Source organism: Manduca sexta, chromosome 8 (assembly GCF_014839805.1).
Source record: "Manduca sexta isolate Smith_Timp_Sample1 chromosome 8, JHU_Msex_v1.0, whole genome shotgun sequence".
NCBI classification, from domain to species: Eukaryota; Metazoa; Arthropoda; class Insecta; order Lepidoptera; family Sphingidae; genus Manduca; species Manduca sexta.
Window position 1 is genome coordinate 3,468,174 of NC_051122.1, and position 16,031 is coordinate 3,484,204.

General features: G+C 34.3%; 2 protein-coding genes and 1 non-coding gene across 3 annotated transcripts; 1 reads left to right on the forward strand and 2 right to left on the reverse strand.

Annotated features, from left to right (window-relative positions):
- Positions 1-287: 287 nt before the first annotated feature.
- LOC115444145 lies at positions 288-11,490 on the forward strand. Its single transcript, XM_030169803.2, has 11 exons — positions 288-653; positions 730-920; positions 1,199-1,388; positions 1,713-1,761; positions 2,416-2,581; positions 3,225-3,374; positions 4,645-5,326; positions 5,621-5,700; positions 7,869-8,004; positions 8,652-8,725; positions 11,344-11,490. Exons 1-10 carry the CDS (start codon positions 647-649, stop codon positions 8,705-8,707), a joined length of 1,707 nt encoding a protein of 568 aa, XP_030025663.1. The 5' UTR covers positions 288-646; the 3' UTR covers positions 8,708-8,725; positions 11,344-11,490.
- Positions 9,849-9,921, reverse strand: Trnaf-gaa. Its single transcript has one exon. It is a non-coding gene; the product is annotated as a tRNA-Phe (tRNA).
- A 973-nt stretch (positions 11,491-12,463) lies between the features above and the next one.
- LOC115444155 (60S ribosomal protein L17) lies at positions 12,464-15,683 on the reverse strand. The gene is made up of 4 exons (XM_030169824.2): positions 15,577-15,683; positions 15,285-15,373; positions 14,647-14,919; positions 12,464-12,705 (listed from the first exon to the last, which is right to left on the reverse strand). The coding sequence occupies exons 2-4, from the start codon at positions 15,363-15,365 to the stop codon at positions 12,496-12,498; spliced, it is 564 nt and encodes a 187-aa protein (XP_030025684.1). The 5' UTR covers positions 15,366-15,373; positions 15,577-15,683; the 3' UTR covers positions 12,464-12,495.
- Between the last annotated feature and the right edge of the window lie 348 nt (positions 15,684-16,031).

A 16,031-nucleotide genomic window follows, 5' to 3' on the forward strand; every position in this document is an offset into this window, starting at 1 on the left:
GAATTTTAGAAAGCCCCAAGTGAAGATTTGATTCTGATCGCAGAAAAAGAAAAACATCAGAACCATTGTATATGTTTGAGAAAACGCTTAAATATTAAGGCTAATTCGGCCCCATGTATTACTAATAGGTTTAGGTGTAATATTTGGAAAAAAATAAAAATACTCCCAAAATTTTCTGATTCTGTATTTCATCTGTTCATGACTTGGCAGCATGTTCTTGTAACCTTAGCTGAAACGCCAAACGATATATAAAATAAAACAAACGCTCAAAGCTGTCAACTGTCAACGCTGGTCTAGTTTATTGGCCAAAGAGAATTATAATATATATGGAAATTATTGGCTCTGGTTTAGTCATTGGGTTTAGTGGTCTCTGAACACTGGTTTAGCCCGCAAACAAAGCAAATTTGAGCCAAAATCTAAAAATTTAATTGAATTTGTAAAATCTGGCTACCAATAGAAAAAATTAATATATTGACGATATTCACCACAAATTGGACTGATTAATTTCAAAAGCTTATCTAATAACACAAGTTGTTTACAACTGTAATAATTTTAATAACAGTTGTGAATCGTGTGTTACATTGAGTTTAATTAGGCTTGCGTGAAATTATTTTTCTAATTCTGTAAATCGAGTGAATTGATCACAATGAATAGTAAGTTATGAAGTAGATGACATTTTACCTGAGATCTGTATTTTAAAGTATTTTTAATAATCAACCTTATCTCTAGATTCCCGAAGCCCATCGCCAGCAGACGAACCTTCAAAACACGAGGATGAAATGGCTTTCGAGAGATCCCCTATCGAGGACAATACCGATCCAGAGAATAACTATTGTGACGTCCTTAAAGTAGAGAATATACCTGTCTACTGGAGTGTAGAGAAAATAAGTACATTTATTCGAGAGATTACAAAGGCTGGCGTAAGTATACAATAATATTAAAATTGTTTGTTCGGTCAAAACTATGTAACCAATGAGTATAGTATGTATTTATTCTAAAATTCTGTGCTGATGTTTTTTAATAAGAAAGCCATAAGTACTTATGATTTTTATATGTGACATAATTAAAATAAACAAATACAAAGAAAAAAATATTTTGGTAAGTAAAAGTTCAATAATTTGAAATTAATTTATTATTTACTTTAAACTATTAATTTATTATTTGCAATAATTAATTGCGTGCCTTAAATCATTTTCAGGAAATTTTGGATAACATAACATTTGTAACTTATGTTAAACCAAATCCTAAAGAGAATCTGAAAGATTCTAATTCTGTTAATCAGGGGTGCTTCTTGGTTAAGTTCACTAATGCTTATTATTGCGGTCAGGCATTTGCAGAATGGACTGGCATTAGTCATAGAAGAAACATAAAAGTCAATTATGACTATGGTATGTTATTTTGCCTAATTTTAAAATAGCTACATTCACTTTTTAGCGTTTTATTATCAATGTACTGTTTACCACGAAACCTGTTTAATTCAAAAGTGAATACACAAAAAACACTACATTAAGAATCATTTTCTCCCTTTTACGATATTTAAAGGATAATTAAGATATTTTTTATGATATATTTAATAATAATCGTTAATAAGTAAGCTCATGCATCTAGTAACCTTCTGTTAATTTTTTTTTATTTTAATTAAAGACCCATCATTTTATTTTATATTGTGTAACTTATAGTATAGTACCTACTATAATGTTTATTTTTTTCAGATAATCTATATGAAAAAAAGGAAAAATTTAGAAAACCTTTTTTGAAAAGGTATGATAAAATCTATTGTATGGCACTTTGAGTTGTTATTAAACATTATGCCTGGAACTTCGCCCATTTCAAAAAGTTATTACAAGATAAATATTTTCCCAGGATAATAATTACCCTATAGCACTTTTGAAAATGTGGCTTCCTATTAGATTTTTTTCAAATTGGTTTAGTAGTCCTGAGATTAGCCTGTTCAAACACACATCTTCAACTTTAAAATATTAGTAAAGATTTGTGATTAGCCATTTATTAGTAAATTTTCAGAGCCATTATGCAGTTGCTCAGAACAGAAAAAAAATTAAATAATGGGTTTGATATTCTTGTATCAGCCCTTTAAATACTGGGGATAGAGCACTCCAATGAAAGTGTATTTTTTTGCAATAAGAAAGGCAAAAACATATGTCACATCAAAATTAAAATGTCTTAGTAAGCCAAGTGGTGTTGCTTTGTTTTGATTGTTATATTTAATGACATTAGACTTGGAACGAGCTTATCATCAAAGTTAAATAATACCGTGGCTTTAAATGTGGTAATTATTTCAGTATGTAGTTTTGTTATACTTTATTTTTCCTTGGAACTTAGCCGCAGTATACATAGGTATAAGATTATGACTTAGATTATAATTACTGATAAATAACCAATTAAACTATTCATCAGACCAAAACATAATCCAGCACACCCACTGGTGAAGAAGCAGAAAATTTCTCATGACACTGATAACTCCAGTAATTCTGCTAACTTTGAAACATATGGATTGAGCGTGCAGTTTTTGAATAATTTAAACATTCAATTACCAATTGGTTCTAAACTTTTTATACACAATGTAAGTATATGCCAAAATTATTGTTACAAAAGTTAGGACCGTCACTAGGCTAACCTGTATAAGATTACTCAAAACTCATTAACAAAATATATTTTAAATCTAGTTGCAAGTGATTATCATCTCTTATCTTGACAATACTACAAGTAAAATATACATAAATTTGAACGGTCTGCAATATGGTAATGCAGGCTGCCATAATTTTGGCAAAATTGATGCAACACTATTTGTTTACCGTTGTAAGATTGATACCAGCAATTAACACTACACTAAATAGATTTTTGGCTAATTTCCATTACAATGGAAAAGTATTATTTCTTTATCTATTATAAGCTTACAAAATCTCGTTTTGTTTTTTTTTTCTATAAAATGAATTCTTGAATACGCTCAATGAGAAAGCTCTAGTATTACAAAATGTTTCTTATTTTTCACTTTAAACATATCTGCTGTAAAGTTGACATTTTTAAGTGTAGTGTTAATTGCAGCTCTCGAGATTATTAACAGGTACAGTGTATTAATCACGGCGTTTTAAGATAGAAGAATGATATCCAGCCTTCATGTCACTCGCCTATTTCCGATATAATTGGTATAACAGCTTAATAAAATATTGATTTTATTTATCATATGAATTTATTTTATATTTCAGTTAAATTCCAAAGTGACTGTAGAGAAGATACGTGAAGTATTTGGTTTTGCGGGTCAGATTGTTCATGCCACATTATATAAGCAGGAAAATCATGATCCACCAAAATGCTATGCCAAGGTTCAGTACGATCATCCGGTTGAGGCTGTACAGGTATGACTGTTTTTTACTTGAAAGTATAACAAAAGAAAATGTCAGGAGAAAATTCAAATATAAAAACCGCGATAAAATCCGAAAATATTGTTAAATTTTTATGTCTTACATTCGCAAAAACATAAGAAATCATTATTAAATGTAATAATATATAATTAATATATTTAAAATAAAATATATACTTTTAATATTCAATGAAATAACCAGTCAAAGATTGTCTATCAAGTATAAGAAAAAGAGTGGACATACAAACATTTTTGTATGAAATGTTTTTTTTTGCTCTTTAACACATCTTTGCGACTCTGGCTGCTTAAAAGGTCTTTTGACATTTTAACTCCAATTGTGTACTTTTCTGGGATAGAAATTGTCAATGAGTTAAAAAAAAAGTATTTATGTCTAACTAACATCATAAGCTTTCGTGTTTATAATATTGAGCAGGGATGTTATGGAGCTCCGCAACCGTAACCGAAACTATCGGATATCCGAAATAAAAATTATATCCGTAACCGTATCCTGTAAAAAAGTTTCGGATAAGTTACGGATAATATTACTACAGATTTTTGTTTCACCGCTCATGTGCTAAGTGAATTTTATATAGTATGTTTGTTATTTTTAATCATAACATACTTAACCTTATTCATAAATAGTATATTTGTTTTTATTTAGGAGTAGGTAGGTACTTCATTTAGTAAACTGAAGGAAAAGTGTTGTGTTACATACTAAATTGATCTTGCAAAATGTAAACAGTGTGATAAAAACTTTTCACGGAGAGGAGGTGGTGCTACTTCACTGAAACTTCATCTCAAATTAAAACGCAGAGGTTTTCCTAACACCCATGTCCCCCAATTAGTTCATCGATACTCAATAATCGACGATGACGACGAACGATAGTTAGTAATCGTCGCCCTACTGTATTACATATTTTAATTTTACTTTAATCTAATATCCGTAACCGAAACTACCGATAATCCGAAATAATTACATATCCGTAACCGTATCCGAAACCGATATAATTTTATTCCTATATCCATATCCGTATCCATATCCGAAATTTCATATCCATAACATCCCTGGTATTGCGTAAGGTTTTTATTTACTATAGTTTTAATCACAACAACACACTCTTGACTGAAAAGTTATGCCTTTTTATTCTACAATTGTGTGAAATATATAAATAAATAATGCAATTATAATTATCTCTATAGACAAAAAGTAAAGACAGTGTATAAGACTCCTGTGTTATTTGCCAGTAATATTTTGTAAATTCCAGGCAATATCAATGTTCAACAAACAAAAACTGTATTCATGGCCAATGGCAGTTCGAATGGACAGTAAACCTACTTATGACTTGCCTGAGGGATTATCAGGTATGGGAACTGGATTGGGGCCAAACGGTGAACCCTTGCGAGGAATAAGGAATTACATAGAACTGCAACCAATAAAACAGAAGTTGATGCTTGATAATGATAAAAAAGATTTTGGCACGTCTAACTCGAATATGTTCAATATCAGTCCCTTTATTCAACCAGATAAAACTATGTTTAATCAAATGGCTAATAGCTCAATAGGTCTCCCTACACCTATGGTTCCTCAAATGCCTGTGCCCCCAGTACCAATGCCTATTCAAGCAACAAATCAAAACATGAACCCATTCGGACAACAATCCACAATAAATCCATTCAATTTACCGGGCTTTCAAAACTTGCAAATGTTACAAAACTCTACCAACCTCCAGCAAGCAGTCAGCATGCTGCTTCAAAACAAAATGAATTCTGAACCGATGGGACAAAGCTCTGATCACGGTGGCAACGGTAACTCTGAATGGCAACCTCGGCCAAAAGAAAATGATAAAAACGAGTCTGACTACTCCGCATCCAAAATCAGAAAGAGTTATGGAAATTATCGAAATTCTGATTATGGTAATAGAAGCTTTTCTAGTTCCGACCGATGTGGTGAGTATACTTATAATATCATTTATTTCAGGTTACGTAATCCATAAAAAACTGTTACATTCACTTAGAGATGAAAATTAAATTAAATTGTGAGTCAAGTAGGTTTATTGCCTACATCCAATGACTGTGATCACCTTATTGTACAAATAGTTATGTCCAAGGACTTCGAACCTTGAGATCTTGAAATTGTTATCGGTGGATTGTGCTATACGGAGAAAAGCACATATGAATCGTTTGCCCGCTTACACATAATAAAACATACCTACCATGTTTATGACATTGTATTTATTACAGAGGATAGAGACAGCCGTAAAACATCGCGAGACCACGACGAATCCAGTAGGGAAAATTCGGATATGTTGATATTTAAAAATGTGAGTGTTTTGATATTAAGCCCTTTTGGGGAAGGAAGAGAATTACATCAGTTATGGTTTAATTGTTATATACGCAAACTGTCGGAATGATAAGTTCGAGAATATATTCTGTAACGATGCTAAGTCTACCAATATATTAATGTATGTGGCTGTCACACTCGTCCAGCGTTCTGAATACGAGTAGATAGCATGAATTTGGGCGTTATAGAATATCGCTGGCTCAGGATTACAAGGTTCTGTGTTAATTACGATTTCTTATGTTTACGCGAATGTTAGACATTAAAATAAAACTATTTTATGGATTTTATCGCTTTTTTATATTATAATTATCTGCCGATGTTTCGAAGACTCAGCCTTCATGGTAAAGTACGCACCGTAACTACAAAGGCTGAAAAGTCTTCGAAACGTCGGGTAAAAATTATAATATACCTAAAATCCACAAAATAGTTTTATTTTAATGTCTGTTAATGTTTGTGTATGTTGGGCAAATGAGATTTAAAAAAAAATTCTTGGTAATAATTAGAAAAGACCACAATTCGAGGTTTCACCTTCTTTCAGGATTATTGAGATATTTTTTACTGAAAGGGACATTGAATCGGGTAATATATATAATTCGATTTGTGGAAAAAAATATAACATCGTAATAGTGAGCCAGCGATATGTAACTTTGGTTTTGTTTATGTAAATTTGTGTATGGAAATTCAAACCGTGCCCCGACGTATTTGCCACTAAAATACGAAATTATGAACATCGGGCATGTGTATATGTGTGGGAATCAGCAGTGCGAATTTATACTATGACATAATTGTACTGTCAAACAACTGCAGAGAAATACTTGATACGTCAACTTACTGGACACGTGTGCATCACGCAATTCGTTATAATTCGTGCTAAGGTACAGAATACGTGACGCTTACGATATGTCTGTTACAACTGGGATGCAAGGACCCTATAATTAATTGGTTGTCGTGGCTCAAATGGGATGATATGGATTTTGTATGATTTTATTAATTTCTGATATTTCTTAGGTTCACTCAATCGACTAGTGTCGTTGAATGGTTGACATATAAACTCTCATGTCAGTTTGTCATAGAATCTTCAAAATGGCTGTTTTAATATAGAGATAATATATAACCTTACTTTTACTGCCGCCTTGAGGAACAAATAGCCAAAATACATTGTATGGTATTAAAGGCATAACCTTTAATACCTTAACCTTAACCTTTAACCTTTAATGGTAGAGAATTTTTATGTATAATTAAAGAGCTGTCTTTGATTCTCGTTATATCTAGGGAGTATCTATGACGCAATGAGCAATAAATGGTTTGAAATGGGACGTGGGTGATTCCTACGTCGAAACATATTTTTGTGTGCTGCAGATTTTTGTATGTATTTAAAGAAAGTTGAGAATGGATAGCTGGGAAGGAAGTGTGGGGGAAGGAAAGAAACCTTATAGGATGGCAGGAGTGGGTAAAAAGCTAGAAACTGTTAGTGAGCCTATAAGGATAGGCCTCAACGTGAATTGGCAACCATGAGATATACACACCCAACTGTGTGCCTAGGGCCACGACTAATGTCACTTCGTGCATAGGAGTGCATTCGGTGGGGAGACCGAGCGCACAAGAATTGCTCCAGGAGGGGATAGGGGGTGTAGTGAGGTGTTGTGAGGTCAAATATACCTCATAGTTCTTGATTACCACAACAGAGTTGTAATTAAAATCGAGGTCAAACGGGGAGAGTGGGGTAGGAGTTGTTCCTATTATTTAAAGGAAATAAGTTATGGACAGCTACTACCACAACGGTTAGTGACTTGTACTCCAGATGCATTGATGAGCACTCCTCTATTAGTTGAATTATGAAAAAAAAACTCATTGGATTTCTGACTAAACCTTTCAGCAGATACCATCAGATCCAAGGTCATGGAACTGCGGCTTCAGTACTTAAAATTTTGCCGACTCTTCAAAGCTACCAACGATGGATTATAATATTTTTAAGTTATTGTTGTTGCTAAAATGAAATTAGTCTAATCAACCTATTAGGATAGAATACTGAATTGACAGACGCCTCCATGGACATCGACTCTTTATCGGAGGGTTTGGTTTCGATTCCCAAGTCAAGCAAAACTTTAAGAAGTTTTATTTTTATTTTTTTTATAATTTTATCCACAGCTGCCGCATAGCGTGACTCTACAGGCGCTCAGGAACAAGATGCAGGAGGTTGGCGACGTGAAGTTCTCCGAGATTACTGGCCAGGGGCGCGCCATCGTGCGGTTCACACACAGCAGAGACGCGGAGCGTTGTATCAGTATCCTTTTAAAAATAGTTTTTAAATTCTCCTGTTTTTATTTTGATTGCTTTGAATGACGAAACGAGCTTGCGTTTCGCCTGATGTTAAGCGATAGTTATAGTAGATACATTAGTAATTTCGGTTTTACTGTTCAGTCTTCGCATATTAAAAACTTGTTTCGACTAACTAGTTCGTTTATAGTTCTTATCTTCTTTTTTATAAATGGCTTCAGTTATGTCAACATAACTTTTATTTTATGTTTACACGCTCTAAAATATGTTGTATTATATTGGATTTGTTCCGATACGTGTGGTAGAAGGGGTTACCAGCTCAGTGTACAATTAAAACAGAATGGTGATAATTCAAAATCAATTCAAAAATATTAATTTTATTATATGCATAGCAATGGCGTAGGTTGGGGTGGTAAAATTTCTAAAATAAAAATCTTGAAATGTTATTTTATATTTTGTCATATATATAAAATGTATGTTCTCAGTAAAGGGGAAAGTGGTTGGTTGCGCAGCCCTTTTGTTGTATTTAAATTGTATTTGCTCTACGGCGCTCGGAGCGGTCTTTGATTCCGTCCCGCACAGCAAAAACCTACGCCACTCCACTGATTTATATATATTTTTTTTTGTCGAATTACTTTTCTTAGCGCAGCACAGAATTGTTCAACAAGTCCAAAGTGGATGGACAAGTGATCGACGTGCGATACTTCTAACGGTATTAGGATAATGTGGTAAGCATATAAGCACGTGTATTAAAATTATCGATATTAATCAGATATCGACAGCGATTGAACTGCAAATTATGACTGATTTGTGATTTGATATTGAAAACTATTTCCTTGTGTTTCATCGTTTTGCTGTTTTGAAACTGCGGAAAATAGGTTCCATTTTCTATTTGTCTTTGCTTTCTATTTCGCTGTTCACGGCATGCATTCTTTGTATTATAATTAACACAAAGTAAAAACGAATACCTAGTATTCCAACTGGATAAAGAAAGGACGGTATAGACAATGGTTTGGACGCTTCGTTGCGTGTCTGTTGCCTAGACACTAGACTGGTAGGACTAATAAACGAAATGGTAATAGATTTGTCATCACACGTAGTCCTCGATGTGTATGACAATGACATATGGGTGAAGAACATTCTTGGTTATAAGCTTTCATAGTTAAGACATTTGACGTTGTCTTCGAAGGGAAATTGCTATATCTTTAGAGGCTTGCCATAAAAGGGCCTTATATCAGAATTTGTTGACTCTTTAGGGCAGTTCGAACTTTTGGACGCCCGCTTAGTTTAATGTAGGTTTTGGCCGAGAGGTGGCTTTAAAGATGACCAGACGATTATGTTTAAGTCAACGGTCCTGAAACCTAGCGTTGATCGACCGGGGGGACGGGAAAACTAAGGGCGATAGTTGGGCTGACTAACAATGCAACATGCACGATATGCCAACAAAAATCCAGCGATGGCCTTCAGCGAGTTAGGAAATGCTGCAGGTTCTTCCAGCGACAACCGTAACCGCCCAGAACCTGCGCAGTGACCCTGGCCCTATCCACATTGTGAGAAACGAAGTGTAGACACAGTGAGATATATATCCGGTCCACTTCCAACTAGGCTATCACTGCTTGTATGAGATAAAAGAAAACACTGCAATTATTAATGTCCTTGGGTGAAATACCATTGTTTTATTCTGTTCGTGATCGTTTTTGTTTTGATGTAAAATTTAATGTGGAAATTTGACACAATTTTCGAAGCTTTAAATTTGATCCGGAGACAAGAAATTGGCATTTAGAAAATACTAAATGACAATATTTGCTCGAATAAAAAATTGAAAAATAAAAATGCAAAAAGCTAATTGTCTGCCGAAACCCGGGATTGAACCGGGGACCTTTAGATCTTCAGTCTAACGCTCTCCCAACTGAGCTATTTCGGCTGATGGTTGGTTTACCAATTTTGTTTATTGGTTTCAAATGTTTTAGCTTTCATTTTTTATTCAACATTTAATTATTTAATAATTTGAATATTATAATAATAATTATGCATATATATTTTAATTGTTTTAATGAGTTTGGATTTTAAAAACTGGCCCTTTTGACGAATAAGGCTCACGTTTGAGTCTTCTCTGAATATCTCAAAACCAGTACTTGGCAGTGCGAATTTTTAGGCGCCTGCTTAGTTAAATATAGGTATGAGCCAAGGGGGGCCCCAAAGCTCGGGGGCCCCGTATCACTGATACGACTGATACAGCCGTAGTTACGCCCTTGTCCTTGACAATGAGTAAATCTCATGTCAATAGAGACGTATGTTATAAACAGACATGGGTTGGGAATAATAATTTGGGTTCAAGGCATGCAAGATTGAGACACTCGTCATGTAGATTTTCAGACAAATCGGAACAAATATATGTCTTACAAGGACAAAGGTATTTTTTGCTATTGGAACCCACATTCCCCCCGTGGGAGACCAGCGAAGGGATACTGAAATCCCAAGGCGACTGCACGAAAGTTGGGAAGATAGCTGGAAAGTGTGGGGGAAGTATAGGAAACCTTAGAGGTTTAGGATAGAATGGGAGGAGCCGAGGCCAGCAAATGTTCGCGAGCCCTATAAGCCTCAATGTAAATTGACATCTATTGGTACACAAACTTAACTGTGTGCCTAGGGCGGCGACAAATGTCATACCGTATATGGCCGTGTATTCGGTGTTGAAACTTTTTGCACAAAAATGGCCTGAGGGGGTAAAGGATCAAGGTTTATTTTTGCATATTAACTATTGACCTAGAAGTGAGCGCATCCACCTCGACAAAGTATTCAACACGTTTTTGATTTAACGTATAATTTTCTTTCATTAGCTGTTGAACGGCACAGTGACTAATCTGTGCAGATTTGAATTTAGTTTAATTATTTCCTATTATGGAAAGGAAATGAAAAACTTTGCCATGTGCTACAATACCTATGGAACTAATTTATTGTACTGACGACGTGAACTTTAAAATGGAAAAGTGGTGGCCCCGAAGCCGGTTTTCTATTTTCCTGGTCAAGCTATATAGTCTGACCAGGGTCACCAGTCGCATGTGGCTAGACATCGAGTACCAACACAAGGCATTTCAATGTGTCCGATTTTTTTGGCAACGAACTCCAGAAGTTTTGATTTTATTGCCGTAGTTATAAAATGATTGTAACTGCACCTTGAGGTGTTATAAACGAGTTATTTGGCTTTCAAAGTGAGACTGTGGATTACAGGTTTTGGGATTGTTTTATAGTAATACAGTGGTATTGGTATATATTGTTTGGAGGTGGGCACATGGCTGTGCGTTATTTTTGTTATATTAATATTGTGAAATTATCTTCGTTTCAGTAATATGCTGTGGCTGCATGGTTATGAAGACTCTTGACATTTTTTATTATTTTAAGAATAGGATATAGAAAGTAACTTTTATATGTAACCAACCTTGGCTAGGCCATTATTTTTCTTCGTAATAATAAATATCTACGTTTAATTTTACACTTGGTTTTATTTCTTAATTTTTTATTCTTTCTAATGACAAGTGGATGATACCACGAACAAGCATCGAAAATCCACAAAGGTAAATAACTAAGCCAATTATTTTATGGCAATAGACCTAAAAAATTTTATCATGTATTTTAAAATAAAATGCCCCTTACATGAACAGCGTAAAACAAATACAGTGCAAACCTGACATTAATATTCACTTGCACATAGGCCATTGTCTAGATTAATTTTAGGTTCTGGCCTGTTGCTATTGCTGTCGACTAGCATATTAGCAAAACAAAATACTTATTATAATTCTCCTAGTTGCAATGTCGCTCAAAGGGAAATGGCTTATACGGAGGCTAATGCACATACTGCTTGGCGACAGACAGATGGGGTAGTAATTGGCATCTAACAATTCTTGTACAAGGAATCTCCCACCTAGTAATTGTTATATTCTTAACTGGATGCTATACGCGAATTTTCTTTAGTTGAATTGCAAATGCATGCATGCAATGTAGGTATAACCTACAATATACGTATAACAATTGGCGGGCCTAAACGACGCAGGTCCCGGGCGGAGCAGTTCCAGTTTTGTTTTGTCAGAAAGTTCGTAAAAAAAGGTCCTCCAAGGGAGCGCGCAAGGCTCTAGACGATTGTCCGGTCCGCCTCTCTCTAAGGCCGCGTCTACATATAACTCCCAACAGGTATAACTATTAAAAATTTGTACAGCCTTTAATTGTACACTACATAAATATTCTGTGCATCTTTATTATATATAAAGCTAGAGTTTGATCGTGCTAATCTTGGGAACTTCTAAACCGATTGATTATGATATTTTACTAGTAGGAAGCTATATCACTCGTGCTGTACGCTACTTTTATCCCGAAAAAACTTCACGCAGTCAGAGCCGCCGGCTGGCAAAAGCTAGTATTTCATAAATATTGCGACTAAAGCAATCCAGATTCCAAATAAAACACTAACATTGATAGAAGTCCTTTATTAACCCTTATATGCCTATTCTCTCATCATCTTCTCCTTCTGGCGCGCGAGCTTCTTTTTGGAGAGTTTCTTCTTGGCGGGCGCGTCGTCAGCGGGAGCGGCGCGGGCCACCGCGTCCTCGCGCTCCGACAGGCACACCTCGATGTGGCACGGCGACGACATGTACGGGTTGATACGACCGTGCGCGCGGTATGTGCGTCTGCGCAAGCATGGCGCGCGGTTCACCTGTTGACAAATCACGTCATCAGCTATTTGCCCGTATTGCAGAATTTATTCATTTTGATCGAATTTAGACCGACCAGGGTGAGTATTCAGGAAATGAAAAGAAAATGAGTTGCCAATTTGAAAGCGGTGCCCCGAGCAAAACTGCTCGCTAACCGTAGTTCTAGACGCTAGTTATTCCAAATTAATAGTACATAATACAGAAAAAATATTAAACTTCATATTTTTACAATTTATATTTATTTATAATGTAGATATTGTTTCATTAATTTCGTAGTTAATGATAATGCCCGTAACATTAATGACTCTATCCATCGCTTATCCTAAAGTACACCTCATATTAATTTGCAATGACCACTATTAGATAGACAGATGAATAAAGAAGGTTTTGATTCTAGAATTTTCATAAAATCATTTTTTTTTTAAACAATTATTCCTAAATCTGAATATTCCGGCCCCTAATTCGTGGACTGTTAATGTATGGACAAATTCTCAAGCCATTTTGCTCAGGGGAGGGCATTAAATACAACATTTAGGACATAGATACTACTTCTGAGTGATCTGAACATTAAAGGAAATGAGGTATAAATTAGCATAGATCATAACTAGAATTTCCTGGCCAATATTATTCTAATGTGTATGGAAGTTAACACAACACATGCACTTGAATGCCTTTAAATGAAATTTGGCACATGGGTGGACCAAAACCTGAATTAGCTATATGTTCTCTGATTAACGAAATCAAACAAACATGAAATAAACTAATATAACAAAAAAAAAGAAATATTAAAATATAAAAATTAATGTGAAACACATGAGACATAATAATTATAAAAAATAAAGCATAAATGTGAATAACAACTTAGATAAAAGGTTCTAACAAAACACTCTTAAATAATATCGTTGTTATTTTTGCTTTCTGCCTTTTGAAAACAGTTAGTACATTTTAGTACACACTGTCAAGCTAAAAGGCAACCATAGAAATCTAAATTATTATTACTAGAAATTTTAAAATAATTCTTTACAAAAATTGAATGTGTTGTGCAATTCTGATTAATAATGATATCTTCCCAATTATACAAATAGCTAATATAGGTACATGTTATAAATTATCAAATATAATAATATCACTAACAAGACTTCCATGGTGACTTGTAAACATGGTTTATAATTAGGGTAAATTTTCTCTAAAATCTGTTATAAACATTTTTGCATTTCAATCTTTTTACCTATTCTATTAACCAGAAACTTTGCAATACTATATTCCTAAACATAATGAAAATTCCATTTATCCATAAATCAACCTAAATTAATCCATTATAGATACCTCACAATATAAAAACAACAAATCAGACAGGCAGCAATAGTCCCCTTGTAAACAAACAACTAGTTTACTATATAACTTTTCTAAATACATATAACTTCAACATTAATCTATAATAAATCTGTAGTGCAATAGTGAATTGCTATTATCACTGACACTATAAACTGAGTAAGTGACTACATTTTTCAGGGAAGAGTTAAACTTAATGTGCTGATGTATACTTTATGTTTTACTCACCAATTTCAACTTGCCTACCTTTGTCATTTAAATGATTTTATTAATTTCAAATCAAAACTCAGTATACAGTATTGTACTATTCTCAACAATTCCATAAATTCAGAAACTTTATAATGAATATTTTCAATTATTCACTATAGCAAAGGTGGCGAACATTTATAGGTTAACATGCCATTTAAAAAGAAAAAAAATGCATTGGTAATTTGCCATCTAAGCTCAAACTAGATTTAGAACCGAATGCCCCTTTTTGGATGGTATATTATACACATGCTGAATTACTTTGCCCTGTGCCATTATTGGCATGCATGCCAATGGTTTGCCATCCCTGCACTATAATAATAGACTGGAGTCTTGTTTTATAAATTGATAAAATCAATACACACCTGAATGTGATCAATGACGAGCCTGTCTACATCAAGACCTTTGTAGTCAGCGTTAGATTCAGCGTTTCTGAGCAGTTGCAGCAGGAATTCTGCAGACTTCTTGGGCCAGCGACCCTGTGTGGTGCCAAACTGCTTGGCCTGCGCGCATCGGCCGACACCTCCGTTGAAACGGCGGAATGGGATGCACTCTTTCTTCTCAGTGACATTTTTTAAGTAACGTACAGCGCGACGTAGAGGCAGTTTCCTGATGGCCATCGCTGTTTCGTATGTGTTCTGAAAAGATTCGTTTTATTATTGCATAAAGGTTATTACTGAAGTATTAGTGGGCTAAAGCAATTTTGTAGAGGTTATATTGTTATTACAACTTTGTGGAAGAATGGATGTGATCTTGGCAGAGATAAATAAAAAAATATTGTCAACTGTTTGGTGCATTGTTAGTTTAAAAACCGAACTCCTAAAATTCAAGTATCGACACATGAGTAGCTTTCGGTGACTCTAAATTCATTACCGGACGCTCAGTAATAATCAAATATTATAAAAAACATGTCAATTTATGTATAGAACATCTTAGTTTTACAATGAATATAACGTCCATGTGGAAACCACAAATTGTAAATAAATAAAATATAAAAACATACCTTGAAGTGAACACGGAGGTTTGAGCCACGCGCCTTGCATGACTTGGCTGGATTATCTGGTTCCCGAGAGTAACGACCCATTTTTGTTTCTGAAACACAGAGCGGCTTTATGTTCCAAATGCCATCTTACAAACTTAGGTTATCATTTTAACACGGCGCCCTTTTACTCGTCCTGCGAAATATACACATAAATAGCGGGGATACACTGTACAATACTGCACCACGAGAGGATTTAATTCATAACACAACATATTTCAAGATTTTTACGGATTTCATAAAATACGAAACCAACCTCTCAGGAGAAAATTTGACAGGAAAAGGAATAGACAAAACTTTTTGACATTAACAAATTTGACATTTACGAATGATGTCGCGTAGTAGGGTTACCAGTTAACAAATACTAGTGATACTAGCGTCTGAGTACTAGCCTAGCGCATCATCGATGTTTGCCTTATAAAAAAAACAGTTTTCTGAAATGACAGAAATATAATATAAGAATGTGTTTATATTCAAAGATTCAAACTGGTATTTGTCACAAAACACGCTATATTTACAATTGATAAAACAATATAAAAATCTTATAATTTCGTACACAGTAATGATTTACTAAATTTGTAAAATTATAATACGACTATGTAGTCGTTGAATATGTATTCATTGTCGTAATATAAATCGATTTCAATTTCACAGTGTATTAAAATCAAAAACATATTACTTATTGTTATTATCTGATGTGGCCTTGATATA

Excerpts from the sequence above, each read along its gene's own strand:
- LOC115444145 (XM_030169803.2), top strand. Across the intron at positions 921-1,198 it reads GAGAGATTACAAAGGCTGGC|GAAATTTTGGATAACATAAC; the intron begins GTAAGTATACAA and ends AATCATTTTCAG. Across the intron at positions 5,327-5,620 it reads TTCTAGTTCCGACCGATGTG|AGGATAGAGACAGCCGTAAA; the intron begins GTGAGTATACTT and ends TATTTATTACAG.
- LOC115444155 (XM_030169824.2), bottom strand. The coding sequence starts at position 15,365 with ATGGGTCGTTACTCTCGGGAACCAGATAATCCAGCCAAGTCATGCAAG. Across the intron at positions 14,920-15,284 it reads ACCTCCGTGTTCACTTCAAG|AACACATACGAAACAGCGAT; the intron begins GTATGTTTTTAT and ends GAATCTTTTCAG. Across the intron at positions 12,706-14,646 it reads TCGTCATTGATCACATTCAG|GTGAACCGCGCGCCATGCTT; the intron begins GTGTGTATTGAT and ends ATTTGTCAACAG.